The 26,895-nt window shown below is 51.5% G+C and overlaps 12 protein-coding genes across 12 annotated transcripts; 5 read left to right on the plus strand and 7 right to left on the minus strand.

The window, feature by feature from the left end:
• Positions 1-950: 950 nt before the first annotated feature.
• Positions 951-1,599, minus strand: K460DRAFT_364354 (uncharacterized protein). Its single transcript, XM_040932994.1, has 2 exons — positions 1,408-1,599; positions 951-1,306 (listed from the first exon to the last, which is right to left on the minus strand). The coding sequence occupies exons 1-2, from the start codon at positions 1,436-1,438 to the stop codon at positions 1,164-1,166; spliced, it is 174 nt and encodes a 57-aa protein (XP_040790943.1). The 5' UTR covers positions 1,439-1,599; the 3' UTR covers positions 951-1,163.
• An 807-nt stretch (positions 1,600-2,406) lies between these two features.
• K460DRAFT_375247 (DEAD-domain-containing protein) lies at positions 2,407-4,289 on the minus strand (the record flags this gene model as incomplete). Its single annotated transcript, XM_040934746.1, has 2 exons — positions 2,407-2,560; positions 2,611-4,289. 2 exons carry the CDS (start codon positions 4,287-4,289, stop codon positions 2,407-2,409), a joined length of 1,833 nt encoding a protein of 610 aa, XP_040790944.1.
• A 365-nt stretch (positions 4,290-4,654) lies between these two features.
• On the plus strand, positions 4,655-7,107 carry K460DRAFT_275313 (uncharacterized protein; the record flags this gene model as incomplete). Its single annotated transcript, XM_040928033.1, has 2 exons — positions 4,655-4,762; positions 4,813-7,107. The coding sequence occupies 2 exons, from the start codon at positions 4,655-4,657 to the stop codon at positions 7,105-7,107; spliced, it is 2,403 nt and encodes an 800-aa protein (XP_040790945.1).
• Positions 7,108-8,269: 1,162 nt separating this feature from the next.
• On the plus strand, positions 8,270-10,266 carry K460DRAFT_364357 (Pkinase-domain-containing protein). Its single transcript, XM_040932995.1, has 5 exons — positions 8,270-8,803; positions 8,858-9,053; positions 9,105-9,486; positions 9,542-9,889; positions 9,937-10,266. The coding sequence occupies exons 1-5, from the start codon at positions 8,700-8,702 to the stop codon at positions 9,963-9,965; spliced, it is 1,059 nt and encodes a 352-aa protein (XP_040790946.1). The 5' UTR covers positions 8,270-8,699; the 3' UTR covers positions 9,966-10,266.
• Positions 10,267-10,582: 316 nt separating this feature from the next.
• On the minus strand, positions 10,583-11,229 carry K460DRAFT_375277 (mitochondrial FAD-linked sulfhydryl oxidase-like protein ERV1; the record flags this gene model as incomplete). The annotated part of the gene is made up of 2 exons (XM_040934750.1): positions 10,583-11,030; positions 11,129-11,229. 2 exons carry the CDS (start codon positions 11,227-11,229, stop codon positions 10,583-10,585), a joined length of 549 nt encoding a protein of 182 aa, XP_040790947.1.
• Positions 11,230-11,552: 323 nt separating this feature from the next.
• K460DRAFT_279163 (uncharacterized protein) lies at positions 11,553-12,578 on the plus strand (the record flags this gene model as incomplete). Its single annotated transcript, XM_040928306.1, has 5 exons — positions 11,553-11,597; positions 11,644-11,661; positions 11,727-11,930; positions 11,982-12,405; positions 12,454-12,578. The coding sequence occupies 5 exons, from the start codon at positions 11,553-11,555 to the stop codon at positions 12,576-12,578; spliced, it is 816 nt and encodes a 271-aa protein (XP_040790948.1).
• Positions 12,579-12,599: 21 nt separating this feature from the next.
• Positions 12,600-14,307, plus strand: K460DRAFT_73032 (uncharacterized protein). The gene is made up of 4 exons (XM_040938652.1): positions 12,600-12,767; positions 12,825-13,042; positions 13,116-13,601; positions 13,662-14,307. The coding sequence occupies exons 1-4, from the start codon at positions 12,724-12,726 to the stop codon at positions 14,060-14,062; spliced, it is 1,149 nt and encodes a 382-aa protein (XP_040790949.1). The 5' UTR covers positions 12,600-12,723; the 3' UTR covers positions 14,063-14,307.
• Positions 14,308-14,388: 81 nt separating this feature from the next.
• On the minus strand, positions 14,389-15,154 carry K460DRAFT_364364 (uncharacterized protein). The gene is made up of 4 exons (XM_040932996.1): positions 14,991-15,154; positions 14,803-14,914; positions 14,552-14,731; positions 14,389-14,491 (listed from the first exon to the last, which is right to left on the minus strand). The coding sequence occupies exons 1-4, from the start codon at positions 15,069-15,071 to the stop codon at positions 14,478-14,480; spliced, it is 387 nt and encodes a 128-aa protein (XP_040790950.1). The 5' UTR covers positions 15,072-15,154; the 3' UTR covers positions 14,389-14,477.
• Positions 15,155-15,319: 165 nt separating this feature from the next.
• K460DRAFT_364365 (uncharacterized protein) lies at positions 15,320-15,948 on the minus strand. Its single transcript, XM_040932997.1, has 2 exons — positions 15,840-15,948; positions 15,320-15,790 (listed from the first exon to the last, which is right to left on the minus strand). The coding sequence occupies exons 1-2, from the start codon at positions 15,939-15,941 to the stop codon at positions 15,494-15,496; spliced, it is 399 nt and encodes a 132-aa protein (XP_040790951.1). The 5' UTR covers positions 15,942-15,948; the 3' UTR covers positions 15,320-15,493.
• Positions 15,949-17,721: 1,773 nt separating this feature from the next.
• Positions 17,722-19,967, plus strand: K460DRAFT_280974 (uncharacterized protein; the record flags this gene model as incomplete). The annotated part of the gene is made up of 3 exons (XM_040928454.1): positions 17,722-18,126; positions 18,186-19,690; positions 19,739-19,967. 3 exons carry the CDS (start codon positions 17,722-17,724, stop codon positions 19,965-19,967), a joined length of 2,139 nt encoding a protein of 712 aa, XP_040790952.1.
• Positions 19,968-22,308: 2,341 nt separating this feature from the next.
• Positions 22,309-23,379, minus strand: K460DRAFT_278950 (uncharacterized protein; the record flags this gene model as incomplete). Its single annotated transcript, XM_040928293.1, has 1 exon — positions 22,309-23,379. One exon carries the CDS (start codon positions 23,377-23,379, stop codon positions 22,309-22,311), a length of 1,071 nt encoding a protein of 356 aa, XP_040790953.1.
• A 253-nt stretch (positions 23,380-23,632) lies between these two features.
• On the minus strand, positions 23,633-26,853 carry K460DRAFT_364370 (Cullin-domain-containing protein). Its single transcript, XM_040932998.1, has 4 exons — positions 26,607-26,853; positions 26,074-26,454; positions 24,117-26,005; positions 23,633-24,065 (listed from the first exon to the last, which is right to left on the minus strand). The coding sequence occupies exons 1-4, from the start codon at positions 26,649-26,651 to the stop codon at positions 23,879-23,881; spliced, it is 2,502 nt and encodes an 833-aa protein (XP_040790954.1). The 5' UTR covers positions 26,652-26,853; the 3' UTR covers positions 23,633-23,878.
• Positions 26,854-26,895: the final 42 nt, after the last annotated feature.

Here is a 26,895-nt window from a genome sequence, read left to right on the forward strand (position 1 = left end):
CTTTAGTTTCAATCATGTTTCATCCCCGGCGAGATATTTTACCTGTGCGATTTCGCAGCATCCGTGCTATCTGGCACATGGCGACATTTCTTAAGGATCGGATATAGGTGTTCTGGTAGGAGAAAGTATGGCTCACCGTTCGATATGATACCCCTCTCAGTTGCGTCTATTTCAGTACATGTCATTTCTTGGAGCTAGTGTAGCATAGGGTAATGCTCCGGGATGAATACTAATGTCCCATGGACGTGTAGATTGGTGAAGATCATGGAACAGTAAGCGAATGTATCTAACGTGATGCATTCCTTAATTGTAATTTTGTTCCATCGTTTTCAATTTCGTTTGTAAGAACCGTGTAGCATACCGACATGCTCTAAGAGGCAAGGGAAAAGAGCAACTGCCTCGGAATAATACAAACGGACAATGATATCATGAGGACGTGAGTGGAGAGGACGCTAAGAACCTAATGATAGCTACCTGCCGGAACATAACAACCCTGAGGGGCAAAATATACATATCACAGAACCTGAAAGAAGTAGCTGAGTGCTTTCTAGATGATGTGATAATTAGATTAGCAGCGAAGATATCAGGGGTTGACGCCTACATGCTGCTGAAGCGAGCGCGACACTGAACCCGATGCCTGATGAAAGCATCCGCCCATACATATTGGCTATGGCGAATCTCCGCTACAAGACTTTGCGTTATCGCATCATGCGGCAGCCATGCTCTGCTACTTATTGCAAGGTGTTTGAAACGGCCCCTCTATGATACATCGAGGTTGGGGCCCATGTTCCATGGCTTTAGATTAGGTGAGTTGAAGGATCAAGGCGCGTTACAGACCTTGGGGTGCATGCCTTTATTTGTATTGCCTCCTCCACTTTTTGTCATGTTGTATGTGGAGAGAAAGTCAAGATGGTGAGCCCAACAAGTAGAATCACGAGCACTAGGTATTGTGTAGTGAGAAAATTCCTTCAATTTGTCATCGTACAGCATCATCATAGCGTCATTACATGCAGACACTCATCCCCTTCGACTCGCTTCTCGAGCCACTTCCAGCTTCTCCGCATGCTATGCCATGCCTATCATGGACGCACTTTATAACCAACCCGGACGTAGATAGATTGTTTACTATCGAGAGTTCTAATCCCCTTTTCTTCGACAAGTCGTCACGCCGAGACTAGCGTACCCATTGGAGGGTACTTGTGTCCTTCTTGTTCCACTCGTGGTCCACAGGTGCACCATTGCTCTGAGGGCACGTTACTCATGACACCCGCGACGTGTTTACCACAGCCCCACCATGTGGTCTTGTCTAGACCTAGTTAGAGATGATCAAGGTATAGAGAAGACCAAACATAGTGGTATTCGAGGTACGAGTATAGGGGTGGGGTGTCGAGGGAAAGGGAAACATACGGCAGGAGTCACACGCGGCTTTCTTGCACATGATGAACGTGTGGTTGCGAAGTCTCAGCTGCCAAACAATGGTGACTTTGGTGGCAGTTGAAGAATAATCGATGACCTGGTACTGGACAGATGTATGTCTATGTCTATACTATAGAGCTTCGGTGTAGGTAGTAGTGTAGAGAAGTATGACTTGAAGGTCTTGGAACTTTAGAGATGCAAAGTTAACCGCCCACTCCCAATAGATATATATCTCGGGCGCAAAACTTGACTTCCCACATACGTAGTCGCCACCGCTCAACCCTCACCGGGGATGCTCTTCGTTCATTTCCAATTCAACTTCGCCGACGTGGTCGCCGACCTAATTCGGACAACCCCTTGCACCAATCAGAACCCTCACTTGCTCTCACACTTGGCCTTTAGTCTCGTGTTGCCCTGCTTATTCTCGCTTGGCTGCGGGAAAGGCGCATTTTATAACCTATAGTCTGGGACAAAATGCATGGCAATTTGGGCCGGAGTGCGGGTTGCGGTTCGTAGTGTGCTTAGTGTGTAATAGAAAGAGTAGAGGCGTAAATTTAGCGGTCAACGCGAGCACAGAGGAATAGGTGGGATGCGATGGCGTGTATGAAACTTGCACGTGGCTCCGGGGATTTGAAGTTCCACAGCGGCTCAAATAGGTAGGAATTAACGTTTTTAGATATCGCAAAACGCCTCTCATTCGTTAAACGGAACTTTTGCCCAGATGTACACAAAGCGGATCTCACATAGTCGGGAGGGCAGTTCAAAAGTGATCAAACGTGACAATACATTTTACTGCATACTAGCCAATCCTCTAGTCAATGGCTGGCCTCGATCTATACATTATCAGCGCTTTTGATGCATGCCCAAACGCCTCCGCTGAGTATACCATAACTAATAGGCTCACCGCTTCAGCTGCAGCTTACGAGTCAACTTCGCCGACTACCCTCAGGAACGCCGGGTACTGCGGCAACACACACTGGACCCATACCTCTAATCGAAAGTAATTTTAGTCGCTTGCTTCATGCTATCGACGTCCTTATAGAATGCGCCATATGCATCATGGCCCTTCTTCTTGACCGTTGTGCCAAATTTCATCAGGTCATCTGGAACTGGCTGGTTCGCTGCTTTGAGCACGTTGATCAACCTATACAAATTAGCATATTCACGACTTGATTGAAGTGGGGGACTGTTTACGATCCAGAAAGCCCTTTATCATGCTCTGTAAAGAGTGTGATTGCGAGCCCCTCCTTGCCGGCACGACCCGTCCGGCCAATCCTATGCACGTAATCCTCAGCCGTCAAAGGGAAAGTGACATTGATGACCAGCTTAACAGCCGGGATGTCCAAGCCTCGTGCAGCAACATCTGTAGCTACGAGAAGCGGCACTTGACCCTCCTTGAATGCCGCCAACGAGGCGCTGCGCTTCTCTTGGCTCAGGTCGCCGTGGATGCCGCCCACGCGGAAGCCCTTCATGCGGATGAAGTTCTCGATGCGCATAGCTTCCTTTTTATACAAGCAGAAGACAAGAATGCGATCGTCCTTGTTCTTGCCCGATTGGTATTGCTTGAGCAGCTGAAGGAGTCGCTGCTCTTTGGCGCGGGGGTCTACAACCTCGACCAGCTGCTTGATGCGCACATTGGCGCGGAGCTCGCCTGACACGTTGTCGCCGATGGTGATCTTGACTGGAGAGTTCATGAACGTAGACGCGAGCTCGCGAACCGACGGCGGCCAGGTGGCTGTGAACATGAGGGTCTGGCGCTTCTTGGGCGTCTGTGAGATGATTTGTCGAATGGCCTCTTCAAACCCCTTATCGAGCATTCGGTCGGCCTCGTCAAGGACCACATACTCGGCTTTGCTAAGGTCTGCGGTACCTTCTCCAATTAGATCGTTTAGACGGCCAGGTGTAGCGACTACGATGTGTGCTTTGCGGCAGGCAGCAACCTGGGGATCTTTTGGCACGCCCCCGTATACACAGACCACTTGGAGGCCAGCAGGTGTAGCCAATACGACCAACTGGTCGTAGATTTGAACCGCCAATTCGCGGGTTGGCGAGACAATGACTGCCTTGATCCCCCTTCGCTTATCTTTGGGTAGAGACGAGATGAAGCGCACGCAGGGCACGCCAAAAGCCAGCGTTTTGCCAGATCCTGTCTCGGCCACTCCGACCATATCCCGCCCTGACAGTAAGAAGGGCCATGTTGCCGCTTGTATAGGTGTAGGGGCGCTGAATTTGGCGAAGGGTGCCCGCTGGGACTCTTCGATGGGTAGGTATTTGAAATTAGTAATCGGGCGAAGTTTGCGAGCAGCGGGCTTCGGGTCGTCGATCGTCATAACGTTCTTGGTCAGGAAGGCATCGATGTCCGACTGCGGGAGTTGCGCCAACTCGTTGTTTTCCTGATATTCGCCAGACTCTACGACTGGTTCTTGGCTCGTGGCGATGGGCTCGACTCTCGACACAGCAGCGGCGGACTCGGAAGCTTCGCCGTTGGCCAGGTCCTTCAGTTTCTTTTTCTCTGCCTTTCGAGCGGCTTTTTTTGCTGCCTTGACAGTGTCCTCATCCTGTTCAGCTGCTGCTGCACTGAGTTCGGCATTGCCAGTCCCGTCCGCAGCTTTCTTTGCCTCTTTCGCTTCCTTCCTCGCCATTTTCGCAGCTTTACGCTCAGCCTTTGAAAGCTTCTCGTCGTCTTCCGAATGCTCTACGCTTTTGCCATTGGCCTCCTCCGGGTGCGCATGTGCATCTATCTCAGTCGCATCGGTTGTGGCCGTCTTTCTAGACTTCTCACTCTTGTCCTTCTTGCTCTTCTTCCTTGAAAACTCGGGCTTTACAATCGCATCATCTTCAGCGACGACGTCGGAAATCGGTCGCTTCCCCATGGCGTTGGTGTACAGCGTTATACAAGTAGAGAGTTGCGAAGGATGGAAATTTCTCTTTTTCATCGGCGGTCGGCAAAGCGCTAATCGATAAAGGCTCAACTATACTTGAAGCGGTTAGGATACAATCTCGCGGGTTTGACTGACGCGGTCGGGGCAACACCTCATCAGTGTATTCCTGTCGTCGCGTCGTCGCTGGTCTAGTGCAGATGGTATGCAGTGTTGATTTGGGTGAATAGGTGAACGCATGTTGCTCTAATAATCGAAACGCGCTACCAGAAACATCCTCACTGCTATCTGCACTCACTCCATGAAGGCATGAACCAGGCCACCACGTTTGCCTCGACCTCGAGAGACCCGGAGCAATTATGACGGACGTGACAGAGTTGAGGTGCTGGCCGTCGTGTGTCGACGCGGTTGATTGGTCTCATGATGGCATCATTGCATTAGCCTCTGATGAGCGTGTCGAGCTGTTCGTGCGTTCACCACCCTCGGTACCTGCGTCTGGCTACTAATCGACAGTCAGTTCCCAAATACAGTCAGTTTCGATGGGGACCAAGACGTCCCGCAGTGGCAACATGTGCCTCTCAAAGTACCTCTGTTTTCCTACGATGAGCTGCCAGTCAAGGAACCTGCGCCATTGCCCACGTACTCGCTTGGTGAAGAAATCTCAAGCAGCGTACCTATTGCCATAGCTTGGTCACCTCCTGGTCTTGCAAAGCATCGAAGATGCGCGCTTGCCACACTTACTGCGAACCTGGTCCTGTCACTCTGGTCAACGGAGAGCAAGCCACAGGAGGAATCGAGCTGGAGTCGTCGCCTTATCGTCAATAACGCGCTTGCAGACTACTTTCTCAACAACGTGGCTGATGAGCCTAGTCACCTTGGCTCGGGGCTTGGGGAGCAGATGCGACTGAGGACCCGTATTCGGGCATTTGCTTGGGCGCCTGCTTTGCCTAGCTCTGAAGCGAACGGCATCGTGGGGACACGCTTGTCGTACGGTCAACACATTGTAGCCGTGTCCAACGACGACAATCAAGTTGCTTTCGCCGTCATTGACTCGCCCACCTCAACCCTTGGAGTGGATAAGAGCTGGAGCGCAGAGGTGCTGACCCACTTCTCACTGACACCAGATTCGGAAAGCATCTTCTCTGAGCCAATTGTCTTTGAAGACATAATCAAACAACAAAGACACGTTTCGCATGTTGCGTGGAGTCCATGGATCATTCGAGGCGAATGGTATCATGCCGTAGTCGTGTACGCTACAAACGAAGATGTGCGAGCAAGGATTATAACGTATACACATGACAGCATCGGACTAGGCGACGAGGTTGTCTATCCCGATATCCAACTACGATACAATGGGCCGATGAAGTGGTCTCCTAGGGTCGAGGAGGGAAATAAACTCAAGCTTGCCCTATTCGCGAACTCGGGGCTTGTACATCTGACTATTTCGGCACACGACGCTTCAATCATTGACCAGATCACTCACGACCTTGATGGACGGCAGGACCAGATTTCAGGGGCTATTTGGGATTCCGCTCAGCACCCAACACTTCGCCTTCATTTCAGCTCGCTGTTATCGACCCTAGAGAAGCCGACCGCTGTTGTCGAAGCATCGTTTGATGGGCTCGAGAATCTCACCTCTCCAAATTGGCGAGATCAGATTGAAAATAACCTAGTGCTCTTCAGTGTCAAGAACGATCTCAAAGGCAACAGTAAGGCAAAGGTCTGGGGGTTGACTACCTCCCCACTTGGAGACTTCATTGTAGCCTGCAGTAGCGTACATCCTTCGGATATGATCGAGTATGGGCCGCCTGCAGATCGGCGTGGGACCATTGCCATTAGCGTTTTGCGACAGTACAGTCAACTACGAAAGGCCTTCCCAGCACGGAATGTGAGCGCGGAAGGCATTCTCTACACCCTGAAGAAACTGGCCGAGAATACCGTCGAAGACGCCGCTCAGATGCCCGCGTTCGCCGAAGAGATTGTAGACAAGCTCATGCAAGCTTACTCATCCTCTCCAGGCTCCATAAGCGGCAAGGGCAATTCAACAGCGTACCCTGACTCTAGCAACCTCGATGCCCTTGTTGAAGCGCTCAAAAAGGCAGCTTTCCTCGATCCGAATACACTCAGAGACCGCTATACGATTCTTGCATCTCAAGCCTGCAAGGTTACTTCGTCCAATAATAACCTCTTGAAAACCCTCATCGCTTATCGCCTCGCAACTGCACTACAAGACCTATCGTCATCACTTGTTCAGACGTCCTTTAGTACTGAGATCATTAGCCAGCATCAGCAACTCATGTGCCTAGTCCACACTCTTGCCGAACCTGACAAGTTGGAGGCCGAGCCTTTCATGAACAGGGTGAACGGCGCAAACAACGGATCGAGCGGGTATCCAAGTGTAGTCATGGATGATGCTATAGCACGTATAGAGCCTGCCGCCTCTGGGGTAGACAGGTGCGACTTTTGCTTTGCGCCCATACCTTTCACAGATTTAACAACATGTACTTGTACTAATGGACATGAATTTCCGAGGTGTGGCCTGAGCTTCCTTGCAATTCAAGCACCAGGCGTTACAAAGTATTGTGGCATTTGCAGTACGCCATTTTTAAACGAAGACTTTGTGATGGCGCAGGAGGTGGGAGTTCGGGAACATGACTTGGAGAAGGGGGGGTTCACAGCTGTGAAACATGTGGTTCAGGAGGGGAACATGGCTACTGAATCTGAGAAGAGGGAGCTTCCAGTCACACTGGCGAGGGTACTATTTCTCGCTTGCGACGTGTGCATCTATTGCGGCGGCAAGTTTGTAGGATGAGCGGAGCGGAGCGGAGATAGGACCTTGTTATTCCAGTATCAAAGGGTTGAAGGCCTACTTGAATGAGGAATGGATGCTATGTGAAGTATAACAAGTGGTTGGCAGTGTCGATCTCTACATGACCAATGGGCTCGGGAGAGTGCCGACCCGCGCGGTGACGGCGGTCTCACAACGGGTCAGCTAAGTATAGCCGTTGCAAATGTGGAACCCATGCTGCAGTCGGCGCGTTTCAGATGGTTGCCTACTACACAAGGCGATTGTGAGGCTGTTGCTGCTGCTGCTGCTGCTGCTGTTGGATGAAGGGGGGCCAGGCTGGCACGCCAGAGGGCATCATTCGCAGTGAGGTGATATGGGGGATAAATGCGGAATAAGCACAAAGCAGAAGGCGACTCGAGGATGAGGACCTTTGCCGGACGCCTATCAGACTGACACTCGAGAGTTAGCGAAACGGTTCTGGAAGGTTTGAGATGACTCTCGTGCATATAGCAGAGATCACAGGTGTGACTGGGGGCGGTTCAGGCCAATGGTCGAGTCGAGGGGCGGTTCGAATGGGTGCGTCTTCCAAGCTAGACGACAGGTCCGGCGGCTAGCCCAAAGGTCGCGCGCCGCCGTTGCACCTGCTTGTCCATAATATTGTATATCAGCGCGCGCCGTGATTGTGATCCGTTTCCTTTTTTTTTTACCTTTGATCCGCAGAGTCGTGTGTGTCTGTGTCTGTGTCTGTGTCTGTGACAATACCCAAGCAGATTGATTGTACTCGGTGCCTGCCCTGCCCCGCCCCGCCATCCCAGCAGCAACAGCAACAGCAACAGCAACAGCAACCCGCCGCAGCAGCAACACCCCCAACTACTCGACGCGACGGCTCTGGAGGGAAAAGAGCGTCTTTGAACTGTACGCCCGTTGCCTTTTCTTCACCCCACCCCTACCTTACTATTATTACCTTGACATTCACATTCACCGAGTGCTCGAGTCGAGGCTGACCTGGCCACCGCTGCCCACAGCACCCTCCCCCCCCCCCCCCCCCCCCCCCCCCGGCGACCCTGCCCCTCCTACCTACCTCCTACCTACCTTCTTCACACCTAACACGTCGGTCGAACCACCTCCCCCAAGACACACGCAGACTCCAGCTCATTTCGATTACAGAATTGGATCCATCGGCGACGCGCAGTTCAAGCCGAGCGTCTGGTACGTCAACGACTCTTCTTTGGTGCCGCAAAGGTGGCGGCGCATAGACCGCAGCGCTTCTTTGTGCTCTCCTACGCTTCCCTTCATCGACACGAGCACTGTGCCGGTTTAGCTCATATGCTTCGAGCACGTGGGGGCTAAACCCAGTGTTATGACACGACGATGCTGTTTCACCTCATCCACCACGCCCGGCTGAAGACACCCAAGACATACCCCTTTCTGTCTTGCAAATCAACGTCTGCCATGCACACCTCTTAGACCTTGTGCTAACAAACAATGCTCATAGGTCCCGCGTTGAAGACTCCACCAAGCTCTCAACAAACAACACGATACCTCACACGACCAAGCACCTCAATTCCAACCACTTCGTTGCGCAGCAGCGCACAACACGCACAACACCCGCCAGCATGCCACCTGCCGGGAGCGGTAGCTCCAGGAAGATCTCTTTCAATGTTTCTGAGCAGTACGATATCCAAGATGTCGTCGGAGAAGGCGCATACGGTGTTGTTTGGTACGTGCAAGCCATACATGGCAGTGTCAGCGCGCGTGCTAACCCCTCCGACAGCTCTGCACTGCACAAGCCGTCAGGCCAGAAGGTCGCCATCAAGAAGATTACGCCCTTTGACCATTCCATGTTCTGTTTGAGGACGCTGCGAGAGATGAAGCTGCTCAGATACTTCAACCACGAGAACATCATCTCAATCCTCGACATTCAGAAACCTCGCAACTACGAAACATTTACCGAGGTCTATCTCATCCAGGTGCGCACAAATTCCTAGGCGTGCTGCAAACTCGCTGATGACATAATGTAGGAACTTATGGAGACGGATATGCACCGCGTCATTCGCACACAGGAGCTCTCCGACGACCATTGCCAGTACTTCATCTATCAAACGCTACGCGCGTTGAAGGCCATGCATTCAGCAAATGTCCTCCATCGTGATCTTAAGCCCTCCAATCTACTCCTCAATGCCAATTGCGATCTCAAAGTATGCGACTTCGGTCTCGCGCGATCAGCTGCGTCGACCGAGGACAACTCAGGTTTCATGACCGAATACGTCGCCACGCGTTGGTACCGTGCACCGGAGATTATGCTTACCTTTAAAGAGTATACAAAGGCGATTGATGTGTGGAGTGTAGGCTGCATTCTCGCTGAGATGCTCAGCGGAAAGCCGTTATTCCCAGGAAAGGATTGTACGTTTCTGATCCTTCGATTTGACCATCACAGCACGCTGACAATGCCACACAGACCACCACCAGCTCACATTGATCCTCGATGTGCTCGGTACGCCCACCATGGAAGACTACTACGGCATCAAGTCTCGCCGAGCGCGCGAGTACATACGATCTCTTCCATTTAAAAAGAAGATCCCGTGGAAGGCCATGTTTCCCAAGACGAACGACCTTGCATTGGATCTGTTGGAGCGACTATTGGCCTTCAATCCTGTCAAGCGCATCACGGTTGAGGACGCGCTCAAGCACCCATACCTCGAGCCATACCACGATCCAGATGATGAGCCGACCGCCGACCCAATTCCAGAGGAATTCTTCGACTTTGACAAGAATAAGGATAATCTGACCAAGGAGCAGCTGAAACGTAGGTAACCGAGAAGTGGCATTCTGAACATCATTGACGTGCAACAGTCCTCATCTACCAGGAGATTATGCGATAAACGTCACCAAGTTTTCAACGCGTGCGATATTTACACAAGATACCACAAGCATATCGACCTCGCAGCTAGCTGGCCTGAGCTCACCAACATGTGAGCACGTGAGAGGATGCTTCTCATCTCCCTCAATTTGGATTTCTCTCAGAGAGACGGGTTTGCACGACACAGAGAGGTGACGTGGAAACGGGCTCTAGATAGCTTGCCAAATATTTCTCTTACAGTCGGCGTAAGAATACGACCAAGCACCAATGCATTGCTTCTTTTAAGGCATCTCACTGCTATATGAATTGTCCTTCCTCTCCCCCATTTGATCCTCCATCCTTGCTCCTTCTCAACTCTCCCGTCCTTTTGACATCACAAAATTTGTCACATTATCCTACTCGACACCAACATGCTTGAAGTCACAACTCTAGCTCAGTTAAAGGTTCAAAGTTGAGAGGCGTCGTCGTATAGTGAATGAGCCTATGAATGTAGTGTCGGCGAGGGGCTGCGATTATTCAATGCCGCCCAACGCCGTTTTGCGTACATGATGGTGATTTCATACATACAAATGGCCTCCAGCCAGTATATTTACATATCATACAGACACCCAGACTCTTCTTTATCTCCCTTATCGTGTCTTAGAAATCACATCTCCCATCTTTCCACCCAGTCCTCCACCGCTCCTCCCATCTCCCACAATCAAACGTCTGCTTTCCCAACTTCAGATTGACTGCATTATGCGCCTCACACATCCACGTCCCAAACTCGCTCCTTGAGCTGACCCGTGGTGTATTCGTCGACATCCAGCCCTGGAAATCTTCCGCGCACACCCAGCATGGGTATAGCTTGCCAAACGTCGAGAGGAAGGTCTTGGTTTCGGATTGGAGTTGTGGGGTGGGAGTTGTAGGGTAGGTTGCGGTGATGGAGTGAAGGAGCGTCCAGGACGAGCGCCCGAGGGCTTCGACATCCGGAGGGCAGTCGACGGGGAATGTTGGCGCGGTAGAGGAGGTTGAGGTTGAGGATGGGGTCGTGGGTTTCTTGCCTGCTATGGCGAACAAGGAGGCTACATCGTTGCAGGTCCGACACCTGCAAAGTAGGCGCAACTGTCAGCACTTGTTCTCTCCCCAGATGCAGACGACGACGAGCCCGCATCTCTTCCGGCGCATTCAGACGTTGGTACTTACGGCTTGCCATCAGGCCCAAGCACAATGCCTTTTGAAAGCTTCTTCGGTACAGCGGTTTCTGTATCGTGCTTCTCCGTTGTCTCTACTGACCCTGGTGTCATTCTTTCCCCCTCGACGGCCTTGGTCGTGGTTGTGACGTGCTGTGCATGTCGTGTGGTGATTTCAAATGCTCCCCGAACATCGTCCGTGCATACAGGAACCTCGGAGCGACCTAGACAGGGCTATCCATGCATCCATCCTCACTCCTCCTCGTCTCTACAAAGTTTAGGTGGTTATGTAATGCGCCGTTCATCTGAAATCACATCTGATCTGGAGTGTTCGCTGCCCTACGAATGGGAATAATAGCGTTGATAAGGATCCCTTCCTCTTTGCAAACACCGCCAAGATCGACTCATCGGCACTCTCCTTGATGAGACATTGAGCCATGGACGTGCCAGTAGCAGCTAATGTGTTTGGTATAATGGGAGCTGTATGTCGAGCGCAAGATACAGATGAAAGATGCTGACCTATGCTAGGTCTGCTGGTCCATCCAGGTGAGCATGTCACCCATTTTAGCTAGCAGTCACCTGCTTTGAGAATCTGCTGTTGACTACATAAGTTGATCCCCCAAATCGTCATCAATTACCGTCGACACAGTACGACTGGACTCCAGCCTACGATGATGATGCTCTGGGCATGGGCTGGCGTCCCCTTAGGCGTGTACAACATCACTAAAGAGTTCAATATTGCTCTACGGATACAGCCTCAAATCCTCACACTTCTAAGTCTAGTTACGTGGAATCAATGCTATTACTACGAACGGGTAACGTTGAATTTCCGTTTGTGCACACAGAAGCCAGGCTGACACGGTCAGAACTGGTCAATTCTTCGCTCCCTCGCCGTTGTCGTTCCGGTAGCGTGTGTAATGGGTGCCATCCAGGCTGGTCTCATACAGGCTGTTAGTCATGCTAAGCAAAGGGATATGCACTGGCCAGGTATCCTCATGGCTGTGGCTTCCGCTGCCCTTCTTGCGGCTGGTGTCCTTAGGCACTATGTGGATGTCTATCTTTACCGCACTGTTCGAGGCATATCGTTTGTCTTCGTGGGAATCGATGCCCTTGGAGACGTATTCTCACTCGTCTCTGTAATCTTTCAGCCCAGCCTAGATGTCCTAGGCATGGTTATCTATGGTACTGAGTTAGTGCTTTGGGCAGGTGTCTTCATATGCGGAGCGTACTATAACCTCATTCCTTGGATCGTCGCGGTATGGGAGAGAAGAAAGAGTAAGCAGGCTGCAGGTGGAAACGCGATTCCTGGTGCTGTGGAGAGGGACGTACGTGGGGTAGTTGCAGTGGTCGCGTCTGGCATTACACTTCACAGTCTGCCTTCTAGCACTTCGGTTTTCAGGACGCCTTCAGGGGATATCGAAGTCACACGGCAGCGTAATCACCTGCCGTCTATAGGCGCGTAGGTGAAGAGGCCATTTCTTACAACCTAGTCTTTCGGACTTGTTGACCGAAGTTGTGGTTTCAATCGCGGCGGTTATATTTTTTTGAATTGCTTCTTCACTTGCTTCTTTCACACCGCAAACGGTTTGTGTCATTACCCCTTTGCTTATGTTCGGGTTGCTCCCGATTCCCGGCTATCACTTTCACTTGCTGTATGCCCACATGTCTCGCCATGGTTCGCTGCTTCCACGCTCTCTAACTTTGGGCAGGCGCACATACCGCTTTACCTTTTACCTAGGTACCTTCACACACCCCGCGCCCGCCTGCCTGCCCACATTCAATCAACACCATCGCGCGCCCGCTGTCGACTTAAACCTCAACCGCCAGCAATCTTCGGCCTCAGCTGCTTATTCCTTCACTCCCAGTAACGCCTACACCACCGGTGACGCAGATCCAGCAAACCGGTATTTCTTCTTCTATAGCACAAGTACATCTATCCACTCCATCGACGCACAATATTCACCAGACTCGTTGTGCAGAAGCTAACAACCGCACTTCAGCTACAACAATGGCTACCACGATAACCAAGATCACGTCGCTAGGTTCTCAATACTCGGCCTCGGGCGCCCCATCCGTGCCAAATCCGACCCCGGCCACTGAGACTCTCGAAAACCAGGTCATCGACCCTCCCCCGCTAATGGACTTCGCTGCTGTCGCAAAAATCCTCGGGCCTATTCAAGAGTCGCTCAACGAGTCAGCCGAGGAGGCCATGTATCCATCGCCGCCCATCAACACGCCCGAGATACTCTCTCCAGATCCTTCCGTGTACCGGTACCAGACTCGTAGTCGCGGCTTCAGCGTGATCGGCGATAGACTCGCCAGATTGAAGATCGACCACCGCAAGTTCCCTCATCGCGACCCAGACGTGACTTCCAGCAGTCGCTCAAAAGAGCCCTCCATTACTGAAGATGAGGAGTGTGATATGGCTAGCATTGGCGAGATGCTGAGTGATGGCGGTAAGGACAAGCATGGTCCTGGACATGGTAGTATGTCCCTTGCCCCCCTCGCCCCTCGTATGGGCGAAGGCTCAGTTCCTATCGCTCTAGGTTCTCCCACGGTCAATCCACGTATCGAAGAGTACCTGTCCTTCACCTCCAAGGACCTGCCTACAAAGGCCCCTACCCCTCGCTTCGCCTCTACGCTTGTAGAGAACGCCTCGTCATCGTCATTGACCAGGACGGACATTGACAAGGAGAGCTTGAACAGCCGCAACAGTATGAAAAGCGATGACGGTGTCACAGAGAAAAGCAACTGGGCCGAAGAGGTAGAGGAGAGTGTTGACCGCGCCTGCATGCGCCTCGAGCAGTTGGCCCGCGACGAGTTTGTTACCAATCCTAGCAAGAGCATTGAGGACTACTACATTGCTCGACTGAAGCGCTTGCTCGGCAGCGGCAAGAGAGTTGTCCCAGTCGACATCCAGAAGAAAGATCACGACCTACATGAGTAGGCGAAGATATTTGCATAACTATGACGAAGAGTTATCTTATGACTGCACCATGACTGAACTCTCAAGACGCTCAGTGCATTGTTCAGGAGGCGCGAAGTAGTGACTGGCTTCCACGATCTAGGTAGCAGTCCAACTTGATTTGCTCGACCCTAGGTTTCTGTATAGACAGCATCTTCTTCACGGTGTTTGATACCCACAGTCTCCAATGGATGTGCGTGAAAGTCTCACGTATGGCTTTTTCAAAAAAGCAATACTCTGCGTCTGCTAGGATACAAATGGAGCTTGTCTTGCTTTCAACCTCAATATCCACGCATCTTAGGTGAAATACCAGTAAACGATACAGGTGAAGCAATCTGACCGTGAAACGTGACTGGCCACTCTTCCTCCCCTATTCCACACACACTTCTAGCCCGAATCAACCAACGAAAGCTACTCCCAAAAACTATCAGCGACGACGCGACTTCTAATTCAGAAGTCTCGAATACGAACCATGCCTTACTCCCAATCCCTGCAAAATGGCTACAACAGCCAGCGTCGTTGCAGTAGGTTTATCCCCACTCCTGTAGTACGCAGCGCCCGCCGCCACGAGAAGGCTTACGAGGATACCGGCGATACTTTTGTCATATACGTCACTAATACCGGTTTTGTACCACCGGAAGTTGAGAATGCCTAGTCTTTGTTACTAATCCTCCACAGTGATGGGCGAGAAGATATGTTAAAGTGCCTTGGGAGTAGCATACCCATAATGAGAAAGAAGCCACTGCCTTCATACCATCCTGCTTTGACGGCGCCGCGGAGTGCGGTAGGCAGGGTGTTCAGAGAGGGATGCTTGAATTGATCAAGCCCCTTTGTCTGCAGTTACGATGAGCATTTTATCAAGTGCTAGTGCGTTAGGGATATTGGTGGGCTCGTAGATGTGTCTTCATACCGTATGCCCCAAAGCCAGCACACCATGTGCGACGGCTGCTGCAAGGAGAAGAGGGTTGTTTGTTGAGGTTGTGGTTGCCATGATCGCCGATGAGCCGTGAAACAGTTTGTGTAAATCTAAGACTGTAATCCAGCAATAGTTTCTTTGTTGTAGCAGAAGTGAACGATGATCAGTGATTAGTAGGTAGTAGTGAACATGCCTTGGCTACCGAGGCTCTCGCCGGATTGGGGTAGTTCCCCACTCGACCTGCGGGTCCGCTCAGCTCTGAGCTCACATCACATTCGGAACTTTCCTTGGTTGTTTTTAAATATATTTGACGAGGCTACACATGCATGCTCTACTCTACTTGGTTGCTCTTCTGGTAGCACGCCTTGTCACTATAGCCTCGCCGGGTTATGGTAGGATCCGAATCACCGTAGAAAAGCCTCCCCAGCTCATGCTAGTTCCATGCCCCCATCTGTCCTGCCTCTCGCATCGCATGTTTCTATTCACTAGCTCCATTCTCATTTTCCTCGGGACTGCGTCTGTGTAGGCATAGCAGGCAGAATGCCACTCGCGATTACGTCGAGATCTGAAGGTGCACAGGTCGCCGGCGACGTGTAAGGCCCAGTGCTGTCCTGCTCTGCGCTCAACTCGTCTGTCTTCTTTTCAACCCATGTGAAGGCTTCATTGACGGCTATCTTCATTCCACGGGCCACTTCTTCGACCAATTTGGCTGCGGATTCGGTGCCTTCTGTTCGTTCTCCGAAAGGCGTCGAGGGCTTCGTTGATGTGTTGTGGGGCTTGTCGACATCATGGGACTGAGCGAGCTAAGTAAAAAAAGGGCGAATAGTGGTTGGGATCATTTACCTGTTCCTTGTCTACTGAGACGCCTACTGCCTGTGGCGTTGCTTCAGCTGTTGCTTCATCGGGGTTTGGCGTTGCTGCAGCCTCTAGTGCTTGAGGTCGCATGGTTTCGTTCGCAAGTGCGTCCAGTGCTTCGGCCTTCATTTGATGCCCAATACGAGCAGAGTGATGACTTGGCGTGGCTCGAAATGCTTGTCTGGAGACAACTTACCGTGTGCTTGCAACAACGGCGGTGGGACCTGCATGGACTGGTTTGTTTGCGAGTCAAACCAGAAGCGACGTCATAGGGTAAACAAAAGGAAAGCACGCGGTCGTATATATGCCAGTACCATGAAGTTTGCTGGCGTATACATGTATTTGACAATTAACAGACCCTCTTTTACTTTATCAAAGGCTTGAAAGTTGGGATCGGTCTTCATTCCATCTCTAGCAACTCCGTGCTTGCTTCTATGGGACAAGCGTCAGTATTGCAGTGGCAGTTTAGGTTAGGGAATATGTAACTTCCCATACCAAGATGGTCTACATATACTTGTCCCGGATTGGTGGGTTTGAATAACTATGATAGTTCCCTATACCATTGCAAATCACGAGTGCGCATCTCAGAGTCAAACTCTTATTGCCGCTGCATAGCGTCTCAACCGCATGACGAGGTGTCGTGTAGTGCAAGCAGAGGAGAGGCACGAGCATTTATTCCAGTTGACCGAGCCAGTGTTGGAAACGGCAGCTTACACCCCGCTAACAACGATAGAGAGCGCCGATGAGACACCAAAAACCCACCGGTTAAAGGTCCGACACGAGAGGGGGTAGTAGAACGGTGGCCATGTTCACAAGTCTGGTCATTCGTAGTTCAAAATGTAGCCACCGGGTCACAGCAGGCGTAAGAAGCAATCTTGGTGGAAACAACAAACGCCAACCCTGTTCGTGTGGCGCATGACTGGAGCCGGTTGACGTGCAGATCTAAGGGTCTATCTACTCTCGGAAAAACTGCTTCTGCTTCTAGAACCCTTCTTCGACTACGTAGGGCTCCCCGAACCTTCTGCGGCTTCTGCGGCCGCGACGGCTTCGACGGCTTCTCTGACAAGGTAGAACCGTCATCGGACTTGGGCAGCGATCTGATATTAGATGCGGCATGGAAGCTATTTCAGCCTATCAGAAGTGTGGCTTGGCAGCAATACAGCAATATATGAAGGCTGCTGGCGCACAAACTGTAGCGGAGATGATCAGCTGGAGATGTTCTTGCTGCAGGTTCGCTGCCGCCCGTTTGCTGACCGATTGGACCATTCGTAACTAGGAACTGGCGCGTCGCATTATGCTGTCAGTCGGTGGTCCGCTGTTGGTTTAGCCTGTTATGCCCTTCTGGGTTGCATGGCAGACGGACGTGTGGCATGGCGTATAGGCAGACTGTTTGGCGTGTAGGCGTCCTACGCACTTGCTCATGGCTGTGGCGGATGCATGTCTTGTGTGTGCTTCTGCCAGGTGTTCCCTTGGTAGGATTGGAGGCAATTTGTTCTTGACTAGGCGAAGACCTTGTGGAGTCGAGTCGAAACCCTGGTGTCTTTTACGGCCGTCCACTGAAGACCCCTGCCAGGACCCATTTCCCCGCATTTGCATCGATTCCGCTCGCAAAAGGCGGTTTGCCTGTCTCGTGGAGCCAAGAGAGGCGAGACTTGGGGGTTGATATATCCATCGCTAGCCTCCTGCCTGCCAGCCTTTTCGTCTGGTCGTCTGGTCGTCTAGTCCTCTGGTCGTCTTCTCGTCGTGTCGTCTCCCCGGTCTGCTGCGTCTTGCCGGCTTTGCATCTAGGACTTGGTCTCGACATCGTGGCTGCACGCCGCAGAGCCATTGTGCAGCTTGCCCCGGCCTGTCACCTCGCAAGCCACCAATCATGGCGGGAATTACGCCGTCTCCAGAAGTTAGTCCCGTGTCAGCAGCAACCACCAATGGACATTTCCCGCGAGACTCCTTCTGCCTGTCTCTTTCCACTCTACCGGACGCGAACCATTTCCTGCTCAAATCCGCCCTCACGTCTCCCCATCTCCTCGAGTCTTCCAATGGCCTCTACCAGGGAAGCGGTGCGTTGAGCAATCCCTTCAAGAAGCGGGCCCGCAACATGTCTCAGTCGTCCGGCACAGATCGTGAGACGTCAAGTGACACGCCACCCGCCCAGACCAATGGCATGGCTCCTACGAGCAATGGCTCCAACGGCACCAGCACAGAGCCGCAGCTGAATGCCAAAAAGCGCCCGAGTACTGACACAATCGATTATCCACGCCGGCGCGCGACCATTGCGGTACGGCCAGTCCTTCTTCGAGACGTGCCAGGCAGGGTGCAGGTGCTGACCCGTCACAGTGCGAGATTTGTCGGTCACGGAAATCCCGTTGCGATGGCTCACGGCCAAAGTGCCGGCTTTGCACAGAGTTGAATGCAGAATGCATCTATCGAGAACCAGGCATCAAGCTGGACGCCGGCGACAAGCTCATCCTGGAGCATTTGAACCGCATCGAAGGCCTGCTGCAGACGGGTCTCACGAATGGCTTCTCACTATCTTCACATTCGCCCGCTGCGAGCAACTCCACGAGCGACGACTTTCTGGCCCGTAGCACCGGCAATATGTCCCATCTGGGCATGGTCCAGCCGATCAACGGCATCGGGACATGGTCCAACCATCCCTCCAACATATCGACCATGCCCAAGACACACAATACGGCGGCTTTGAACTTGCTGTCATCACCCATGATTCGCGAGCTCGTATCACGTCCTTACGATCCCAAAATCCTGCTCCAGCTCGAAATGACCCGGGATCCAGTCAGCCTTGGCACGTCTAGGGGGCTGGACCTATCCAACACGGGAGCGTACGTGCAAGCCTATTTCGAGAGAGTGAATGTCTTCTACGCGTGCGTAAATCCTTATACCTGGAGCGGCCACTACCAGACCGCGCTGAGTCACGGATTCCGGGATGGACCTGAGAGCTGCATTGTCCTGCTGGTCCTCGCCCTTGGTCATGCTGGGAGTACCGGAAGCATTACGCAGCAAAATTCAGAAAAGGATCCAGCTGGATTGGCATATTTTGCTGCAGCATGGGGTCTTCTCCCAAGTGTTATGACACGGAATAACATGGTCGCGGCCCAGTGCCAGATTCTAGCCGCCGCATACTTGGTTTACCTTGTTCGTCCCGTCGAAGCCTGGAACGTATTATCCGGCGCGAGCATGAAGCTGCAACTTCTTTTGAGCGCTCCCGGAAGAGTATCTCCAGCAGAAGAGGAGTTGGGCAAGAGAGTGTATTGGAACGCGGTAATGATTGAGAGCGATCTTTTAGCGGAGCTTGATCTCCCCCATTCCGGAATTGCTCAATTCGAGGAGGGCTTTTCTTTGCCAACAGGGTTTGAAGATCTGGGAACAGAAGCAGTTGGTCGAGATGAGCTATGGTACTTCCTTGCAGAGATCGCCCTTCGAAGACTCCTTAATCGCGTAAGCTCCATGCTGTACATTCGAACAACGCCGTATTCCAAGGGGCCTGCTGCTACTTCAATTGCCCAGCTTGATCCACTTGTGGTCGAACTGGACTACCAACTGAACCAATGGTATGCAGGACTACCGCCAGCAATGCAGTTTCCACTCGATAGAGTTCCCCTGCAAAACCCTGTGCAGACTGTTCTGAGATTGCGGTATTTCGCGTGCCGTACCATCATCTTCCGACCCTACGTACTTCTTGTCCTTCAAGATGAAAGCCTGGCGATGGATTCGAGCGTACAGGATAATTGTCACAAGTGTCTGGAGGCTTGCGTTCGTCAACTGGAGTATATTACCGCGCACCATGCTGGACACCTTCCGTATCTGTTTCAAGGTGCTCTTTCGTAAGTCAATATTACACTCGGGCTTGGCCGATGTGCTAATGCATACAGTATTATTTCACAGACTCTTCTCATCATGGGCGCAACCATGACTCCTTCCCTCTCTCAGCTACTTCCTCCGCCCGCCACAATGGATGATATCATCAACAACGTTGTTCTCGAAATGGAACGCTACGCCCATCTAGCCCCGAGTCTTCGCCTTTCTGCCGAGATAATCCGGGAAGCCGAGGGGAAACGACAAATGTGGCTCAGAACAGCAGGTCTAAAGTTCGAGGTCTGAAAGGATCTCAGCATGGGCAAAATTTGTATTTGGAGATACCACTGCAGCAAGCAACATATGCATCGATAACATAGTTGTCCCCCTAGCGAGAATACGGTACAACCATAACTACTGCTTTGCAGCATGTAGCACACAAGCGACACCTTTGTCCACTCTCTGAAGAACAGAGTAGGCCCCCCCATTTTGCAGAATTGAAGATCACTGACGCATTGTGATCTCCATCGTCAACTGCGAGAGGAGCTACTGGCTGAACGTAGAAGATTCCCATCTTCGTAGATCTGCCTGGGCCCATGTTGGGCCCGTGAAGGATAAGTCGAACTGCTGCGAATATCATGAGGGAATGATCGAAAGGTCGGAGCCAGATCACTATTGCTCATCTGGACCAAGGCACACCACCATGAGTCTTGGGGAATTGGGCACGCGACCAGCGTACCGTTATGGGATTGGATGCTGAGATGTTCTGTTGACCGAGATTGAGACGCGAGTTACTCTCTATCTGTGACGAAGCACCACAGAGTGTGATCTTGTGCGGTTCACATCAAATCGTTCACACGAAAAGGTTGCGATGCAGAGTTGTCCTGTGTACTAGGCTGCGATGTGATTGCCACGCTGAGGTAGATAATGGCTACAAATTCTGTAATACTTTGGTAAATGTACGATCAAAAATCGTGCGTAGACTCAAACTACCTTCGTAATATCACTACCTCACTACTTCTGTACTACGCCTTCGTCTTTATCAGATGAGTAGAACATCTGCAGCGCGCAGCACGCAAAAAGAAACGCAGATCCCGAAACAGCGTAACATCAACTCCGATATTGAACAAACGTGATAAGATAGCAAGAACACAACTAACTGAGGTCAGGGAATTAAAACAGCCGAGGTCGACTACCCTCCATAGATCCGACATTAAAAGCGTTGTAAGTTCCCAAACTCTCGATAAGGAAATAAAAGCTTGGAGATAGTAGATCAAGAGTAAGGTCCACCGAGATAAGGGGTGGGATAATAGTTGAAGCACCGGGCAATAGACTCTAGGATCACTTTGGAATGGCCAAACCCCTCTAATTTATATTGCGTAACCGTCACCGATCAATCATGTCTGACGGCTCTTTGCACCTTCCACAAGCCAGCCTAGCAAGGTCTCGATAGCGGGCGCAATGAGACGTCTGTCAGCAATCAGTCTAGCTGACGGGTGGCACCATTGGAGGATCGAATAGAGTGCTTTCATGCATTGAGAGCGCCTTCGAGCTCATGTGATATATTCCGGATAAGTTTAGCTACCAAGTGTTGTTCCAGAAATCATCGTTCGGCAGCGGCGCCTCTCGCTGCGCGCATGATCATTAACGCAGTTGGGGTAGAAGGCACTCCCACCAACATTACAACATTGCTATTGGTCATGTGCGGGACGTGACGCCACAAACGGAATAGACGGGATTGCCTCCCGTTCGCAGTACCAGCGCCTTTCATTTCATAGACGACGGCAGTGTAGGATCCTTGTGTAGAGTTGGGCATGTTAGGAATGCTTTGAAGAAGTGCGCATTGATTGAATGTCTTGATTGTCTCGTTTGGTACTATACAAATAACTTTATACGTAAGATTATCTGGTTTGGTGGTATAGACATGTGGCACAAGGCTTCTGAAGCGTTTCTAGAAGAGCACTGATCCACATGCAGGTGAAGACTTACTTTACCCGAGACGAGAGATGCCTAGCGAGTGGATGCTGCATTTGTGATATAGAGCGGCAAGATGCAGGATGCAAGTACCAAGTTCGTAATGTGTCGGGTGTGTTGTGTCCACGGACCGAGTTTTGAGGTCAATTATGGCATGCAGGCAGGGGCTTCTATTGCCGGTCTTTTGAGGTGTGGATGTGCATCCCCGCTAGAAATTGGCTGCATAGGCGAGACGAAATGATGACTTGCATAGAAACAACACATGGCTTCGGAGATTAGTCTAAGACTAAGAGTGTCACTCGCATCTTGAAAAGTTCTTGCTTTTAACACATCTTGCTAGTCATAGATAGCAAGACTACTTTGAATGCTCTGTTGTGTTTACTTTCTAGAAATGTGCTTTCGCAATGACGACACTGTTTGGACATCTGGATGACGACACCACCAAAGTACACACCGACACATAGCGCCTTGAGAAGGTGCAATGTTCCGCGTGGTGCTCCGGAAGACTTGAATCTGGGGACGCGTAGCCGCCCTGCTGCGGGTACAGAGTGTGACATATCGTCCCGATGTCCAGATTGTCAAAGTGGTGTAGTGGAAATTGTCCTGTCCTACGTGGCGTTACATCGTACTCTGAAGTTGGGTGCAGCAGACAATTATGATGTCAAGGACCACTTCATTTCCTGTGCTTGGACACGACCTTCCTCCGCTTTTCAAAGGCATCCCCTGCTGCCGAACCAGATCCACGGGGCCCGTCGCCAATTGGCCGCTTCCTACTCTTCTCCAAGGTTCCTAGCTTCCCACCCTTCTTCTGCGTTAGTCTTTCAATGCGGTCTATACCAGCACCCAAGCTCCGCCATTCCTCTCCGCCAAAGCCGCCCTCTCGTTGCCGCGCGCGCTTCTTGGCTTCATCCTTCTTGCTCTCCGGAGCCAGACGCGTAAAGTTGGATTCTTCATACTCTCTCCTCTCGTTCTCCTCACGTCTCTCCTTTTCAGATTTCGTATGGCGACCACCATGGGTGATAGTACTTCCAATACTCGGCTCAGCGATAGGGGCAGACGAAAGTTCGGTTGCGATAAATTCATCCAGAGTAGCTGATTTGCCAGGTCTGCGCTCTCGTCTCGCTTCTCGGGTTTCGACAGTCGGCATGGCCATTGGTGTGATCTTGGGTGGTCTGTAGATGCCATCATTCGCGGACTCTTTGACTCTCCCTTCTGTGGCCTCTGACTTCATCCGTGAAACGGCAGCTTTGTTTGGCGCAAAAGACATCTCATCTTCATCTTCTTCCGTCTGCGCTGACCCTGCATCGCTAACATCTGACTCAGACCCTACATCTACCCTGCTCTTCCTGGCTTTTGGCTTCGAGGTTGCTTGAGTGGTCCTCCGGGTAGCATCGTTCGCGGTCCTGATGATTTTGTCGATGCTGTACTTAAGGCGGTTCTCAAGAGGTCGAACGCCCTTCTCTAGGTAAACCCGCAGCTCAACGAGCTTCTGGACCACTTCGTCCTGGGGATGAAGATGCTGCCCTTGGATCTCTCCATTCGAGCCAGAACGTGATCTAAGCTTCAAAAGAATAAGAAACACGAGGTTCTGGAGATACGAAAGTAGTATTTCGTTCTTCGCATCCAGTAATGAGATGCCTTCCTTTGGTGGCAAATTATCATCGTTGGGTAGAGCTTCAGTGGCGGATTGAATCGAAGAAGTAAGCGTCGCAAGAAGCGACTCTAGGGAGTTATCGACCGCCATTGTCCTTGATCGCTGAGTTGTCTTGATACAATCACATCTGTCGAAGAGTGCAAAGAAATTTTAGCGGGTCAAAGATTGCCAAGGCGCCAATGCACAGATATTGGGGCCGTGCCCACGACCATTCCACACTCGTCCGTCTTAAGAACTCCCCATTCCATGATAGTGAGTTCTGGTTTGGCAAGCTACTCCAATAGTCGCTAGACTACTCGTCGTTTCAGAAGGTGTCTTTGTTATAATAGTATGCGTTCTATGCATTAATGATTGCCACAAAGTTATATAGTGGCTCCAAGGGCGACAGGCTTGTCTCGAGAAACCGTGCTCTGCTAGAAGTTTGCCGAAATTGCGCTCATTCTGAAATCTGGTGGATATCTATGCAGGAATCTTCATAACGCCTGATCTGGCCCTTGACGCCAATGCTATGCATTCGCGGTGGACATGTACCCAAATATTGAATCAATGCTCACTAAACGCCCGTAGATGGATGAACAACGCCTCCCCTTCAGGCAAGATACCTATACGAATCCACCTTGACTCCCTCCTTGACTCCCTCCACACGTTCAAGGTATTCACGCTCAATAAGAGATTCGATACGCTTCTTGATCATATTAACCTCGGGCTTGAACTGTGCAGCCAATTGGCCAAGTGTCTCCATAACCAGTTGCTGGTGGGAGAGTTCTTTGCGTTGCCTGTTCCGTTGTTAGCTTTAACCATGCGTACCATCATAGGCATCTACATACTTCATGATCCTTACGATGGCGGCCTCGATACAAAACTGTCGCGAATCATCGTTCTTCTTCTCAGTCTCTCGTCGCTCGCGATCGCTCTCAACTTTGTTTCCGCTACTGACAACACCAACCTTGATCTTAACGAACTTGCCATTGAAACCTTCGTTGAAAGAAAACCTGTCGGTGGGCTTTACATCCTTGGACATGGGCTCTTTGATCAAGATGCGCGTCTTTGGCGCTACAGCGAGCGACTGGAGGTTCCTGACTAGATCGTTGTGTGGGATGTTGGTCTGAGCTTGGATTTCCTCAAATGTCAGGTGTTGATTCGTGCGCAGCTCATTAAACAGCAGTAGAATGACCATTCCGTAAGTCGATACGTTGAGATCATGTCGACGCTCTTTGAAGGACCCGTCCTTCTGTGGTACCTTTGGGAATACGGCCTTGATGTCCGCCGAGCCCATATTGGCAAGCCAGGTGAGTTGTCGTCCTGAATGTTTCTCGCTGTAGAACTTTTCAAAGCCGCGTTTAATCTTCTCCACTATAGGGGGGAAATTGCACCTTGGCCGTTGGTCCTCTTCGTCGGCGGCAACGCCGCCCATAGTCTCGAGGGGCCATGTCATACTTGTCAGGACGTTGATAGCTAGTTCGATGCGCTTTGGATCTTTCTCGCCTAGCCCTTCAACATGCTTCTTGAAGCCAGCCGTGAGCTCCTCGGAGATAGTCATATCTTTGAACATGGCTTCCAGCTTCAACGTGAAGTTGTTTCCAAGTTCAATCTTCATCTTTGAGATCATCTGCTTCTCGACTTCGTTGCTGATAGACTTGTTCATCAACAAACGCCGGCAGAGATGCTTCTTATAGTAGCGCTCGAAAAGGTCCTTATCTTGCACATACCGCAAGAGGATGATGGCTTTTTCTAAGACGGCGTCGATTTCCATTTCAGTCTTGCCTTTGATGCCCTTCTTCATATTCTCGTCGATGAAGAGTGAGATGTACTCGGAGGATCGTGGGAAGGTGGGCGAGTTGATGAACTCGGCGAAACTCCTCGTCTGAGCCTGCTGTAACAGCGAATCCGATTCGAACGATTCTCTCCAAATCTTGTCGAACTTGTCTTTCAGGGACAGCACGTCTTCTACCCATTTGATCGCAGCGATCGTCTGTTGGTTGAGGCTCTTCTCTTGCGTGGCACCTTTGCCCTTGTCTGCGGAGTCGGCTACGGGTACAGCGGCGGGTGCCTGGGATGCGGCGATGGCGTCATTGTTGATATCCGAGCCCATATCGACGATTCGCTTCTGAATAGATCGCGTAGCCTCCGTCTTTTTATTGTCTACGCGCTTATTCAAATCATATATCAAATTTAGCTCCTCTAGCCTGTCATTGTCGATCATGAAGCGCACTCCACTGTCCATCTCTACCAGCTCATGTATCCGGTTCTTGATGAGCTCGTCCTCAACCACCTTCTGAATCCTGGGTCCGGTGCTCTCCAGAAGCGTCTGTTTACAGCGCTCATCTTCCTCGTATATTCGCCGCCGTGCGTGCTTGCAATATGCACCTGCATTGGAGTCGCGCAATAGGAGCTCCGATTCATTCCGGTAAAAAGTCCTACTGGTGTCGAGGAACTCCTTCTCGAATGAAGTGTTGTACAGGCGCTGCTCTTCGGACTCCATCTCGTCCTCGTGTAGACCTTCGAGCATCCATACACAAGACTTGATGAGGTGCTTGTCAATGACGTCGCCGTCACGTTCCATCTGTATCTGGTCGAGGATGATGTGGTTCAGGAGGCCAAGGATTGCGCGGGCGTCGGCCTCGGAGACCTGCGAGTGGAGAATCTCGTCGCGGAACAGAACCATGGCAGCGTTGAAGATGGAGGGCCGTCGATGGTCTGCACAATAGACGCGATCCTGGATCCGGGCTTCGTTAGCTATGACTATTCACGGTAGGATCGGTTCAGACAAGGGTCTGATCTTACCATGTACATTAGCACGTCTGCCAACATACTCGTGCAGACTTGATGGTCACCCCATGCTTGCTTCAGTCCCTTCATGAACTTCTCGCCTGCCACACGGCGCTCGTTAGTAGTTGTCCCGCCTACGCTTTGCGCATTCGCGAGGAGGTTTGGCGAGAGTAGCTGCTGGATGGATGCGCGGACCTCGCTGCTCAGCCAGTTCCGCTCGAAATCATGCACCCTATTGTATAGGTTCTCGCCCTTCTTCTTCAAAACGATGCGGTAGGCGTGGCGATACAGCTCCTCATAGGATAGCTTCGAGGCGTTCTTGGTGTGGATCTCTCGAAAGGCAGCCTCGATGGTGGCCCACGTGTTCTCAAAGTCGATCTCGTCGCCATGGAGGCCCTGCGTTTGCCGCATGGTTAGTATAGAGGGCGTAGAGGTAGTGGGAGGCAGTTTGAAGCAGTGATCGTGACAGGTCTTCATAAAGGCATGGTGAAGGTGAAGGCGAAGGTGAAGGCGAAGGCGAAAGGCGAAGGTGAAAGGCTACAACATACCCTGCGTGGTGGCCGTATGCGCTGCCGACCCCTTCCTGCGATCATCTTGCCTTAGGTCCTTCCTTCCTTTGGTTTCGCGGTAGAGTCGCTCAAGTGCTCGAGGGCGTGAATATGGCCGACAACGGAGCAAATGTCTTGTCGTCAGGATGGGCCGGAGCGTACCGATACAGCAGAGAAAGTAAAAGACGTGGAAGAACAGTAGCCGTAACCATGCGAGTCTGTTTGTGGTGAAGGGAAGGGAAAGCCGGGCTTCGCAACGCCGTTCCAGCCGGGGTTCTTGCCGCAAGCA

Source organism: Cucurbitaria berberidis (genome assembly GCF_010015615.1).
Source record: "Cucurbitaria berberidis CBS 394.84 unplaced genomic scaffold K460scaffold_2, whole genome shotgun sequence".
NCBI lineage: Eukaryota > Fungi > Ascomycota > Dothideomycetes > Pleosporales > Cucurbitariaceae > Cucurbitaria > Cucurbitaria berberidis.

Bases quoted from the DNA above. Each gene is read 5' to 3' on its own strand.
- K460DRAFT_364354 (XM_040932994.1), bottom strand. From the start codon at position 1,438: ATGTGCAAGAAAGCCGCGTGTGACTCCTGCC. The intron at 1,307-1,407 runs GTATGTTTCCCT...AACTAGGTCTAG, and splicing joins AGCCGCGTGTGACTCCTGCC to ACAAGACCACATGGTGGGGC.
- K460DRAFT_364370 (XM_040932998.1), bottom strand. From the start codon at position 26,651: ATGATCGCAGGAAGGGGTCGGCAGCGCATACGGCCACCACGCAGG. The intron at 26,006-26,073 runs GTAAGATCAGAC...GCCCGGATCCAG, and splicing joins CAGACGTGCTAATGTACATG to GATCGCGTCTATTGTGCAGA. The intron at 24,066-24,116 runs GTATGTAGATGC...ACAACGGAACAG, and splicing joins GCCATCGTAAGGATCATGAA to GCAACGCAAAGAACTCTCCC.
- K460DRAFT_364365 (XM_040932997.1), bottom strand. From the start codon at position 15,941: ATGCGACCTCAAGCACTAGAGGCTGCAGCAACGCCAAACCCCGATGAA. The intron at 15,791-15,839 runs GTAAATGATCCC...TAGCTCGCTCAG, and splicing joins TCTCAGTAGACAAGGAACAG to TCCCATGATGTCGACAAGCC.
- K460DRAFT_364357 (XM_040932995.1), top strand. From the start codon at position 8,700: ATGCCACCTGCCGGGAGCGGTAGCTCCAGGAAGATCTCTTTCAATGTT. The intron at 8,804-8,857 runs GTACGTGCAAGC...CCCCTCCGACAG, and splicing joins GGCGCATACGGTGTTGTTTG to CTCTGCACTGCACAAGCCGT. The intron at 9,487-9,541 runs GTACGTTTCTGA...AATGCCACACAG, and splicing joins GTTATTCCCAGGAAAGGATT to ACCACCACCAGCTCACATTG.
- K460DRAFT_73032 (XM_040938652.1), top strand. From the start codon at position 12,724: ATGTTCGGGTTGCTCCCGATTCCCGGCTATCACTTTCACTTGCT. The intron at 12,768-12,824 runs GTATGCCCACAT...AACTTTGGGCAG, and splicing joins GGCTATCACTTTCACTTGCT to GCGCACATACCGCTTTACCT. The intron at 13,602-13,661 runs GTATGTCCCTTG...CTATCGCTCTAG, and splicing joins GCATGGTCCTGGACATGGTA to GTTCTCCCACGGTCAATCCA.
- K460DRAFT_364364 (XM_040932996.1), bottom strand. From the start codon at position 15,071: ATGGCAACCACAACCTCAACAAACAACCCTCTTCTCCTTGCAGCAGCC. The intron at 14,915-14,990 runs GTATGAAGACAC...TCGTAACTGCAG, and splicing joins TGCTGGCTTTGGGGCATACG to ACAAAGGGGCTTGATCAATT. The intron at 14,732-14,802 runs GTATGCTACTCC...AACAAAGACTAG, and splicing joins TGGCTTCTTTCTCATTATGG to GCATTCTCAACTTCCGGTGG.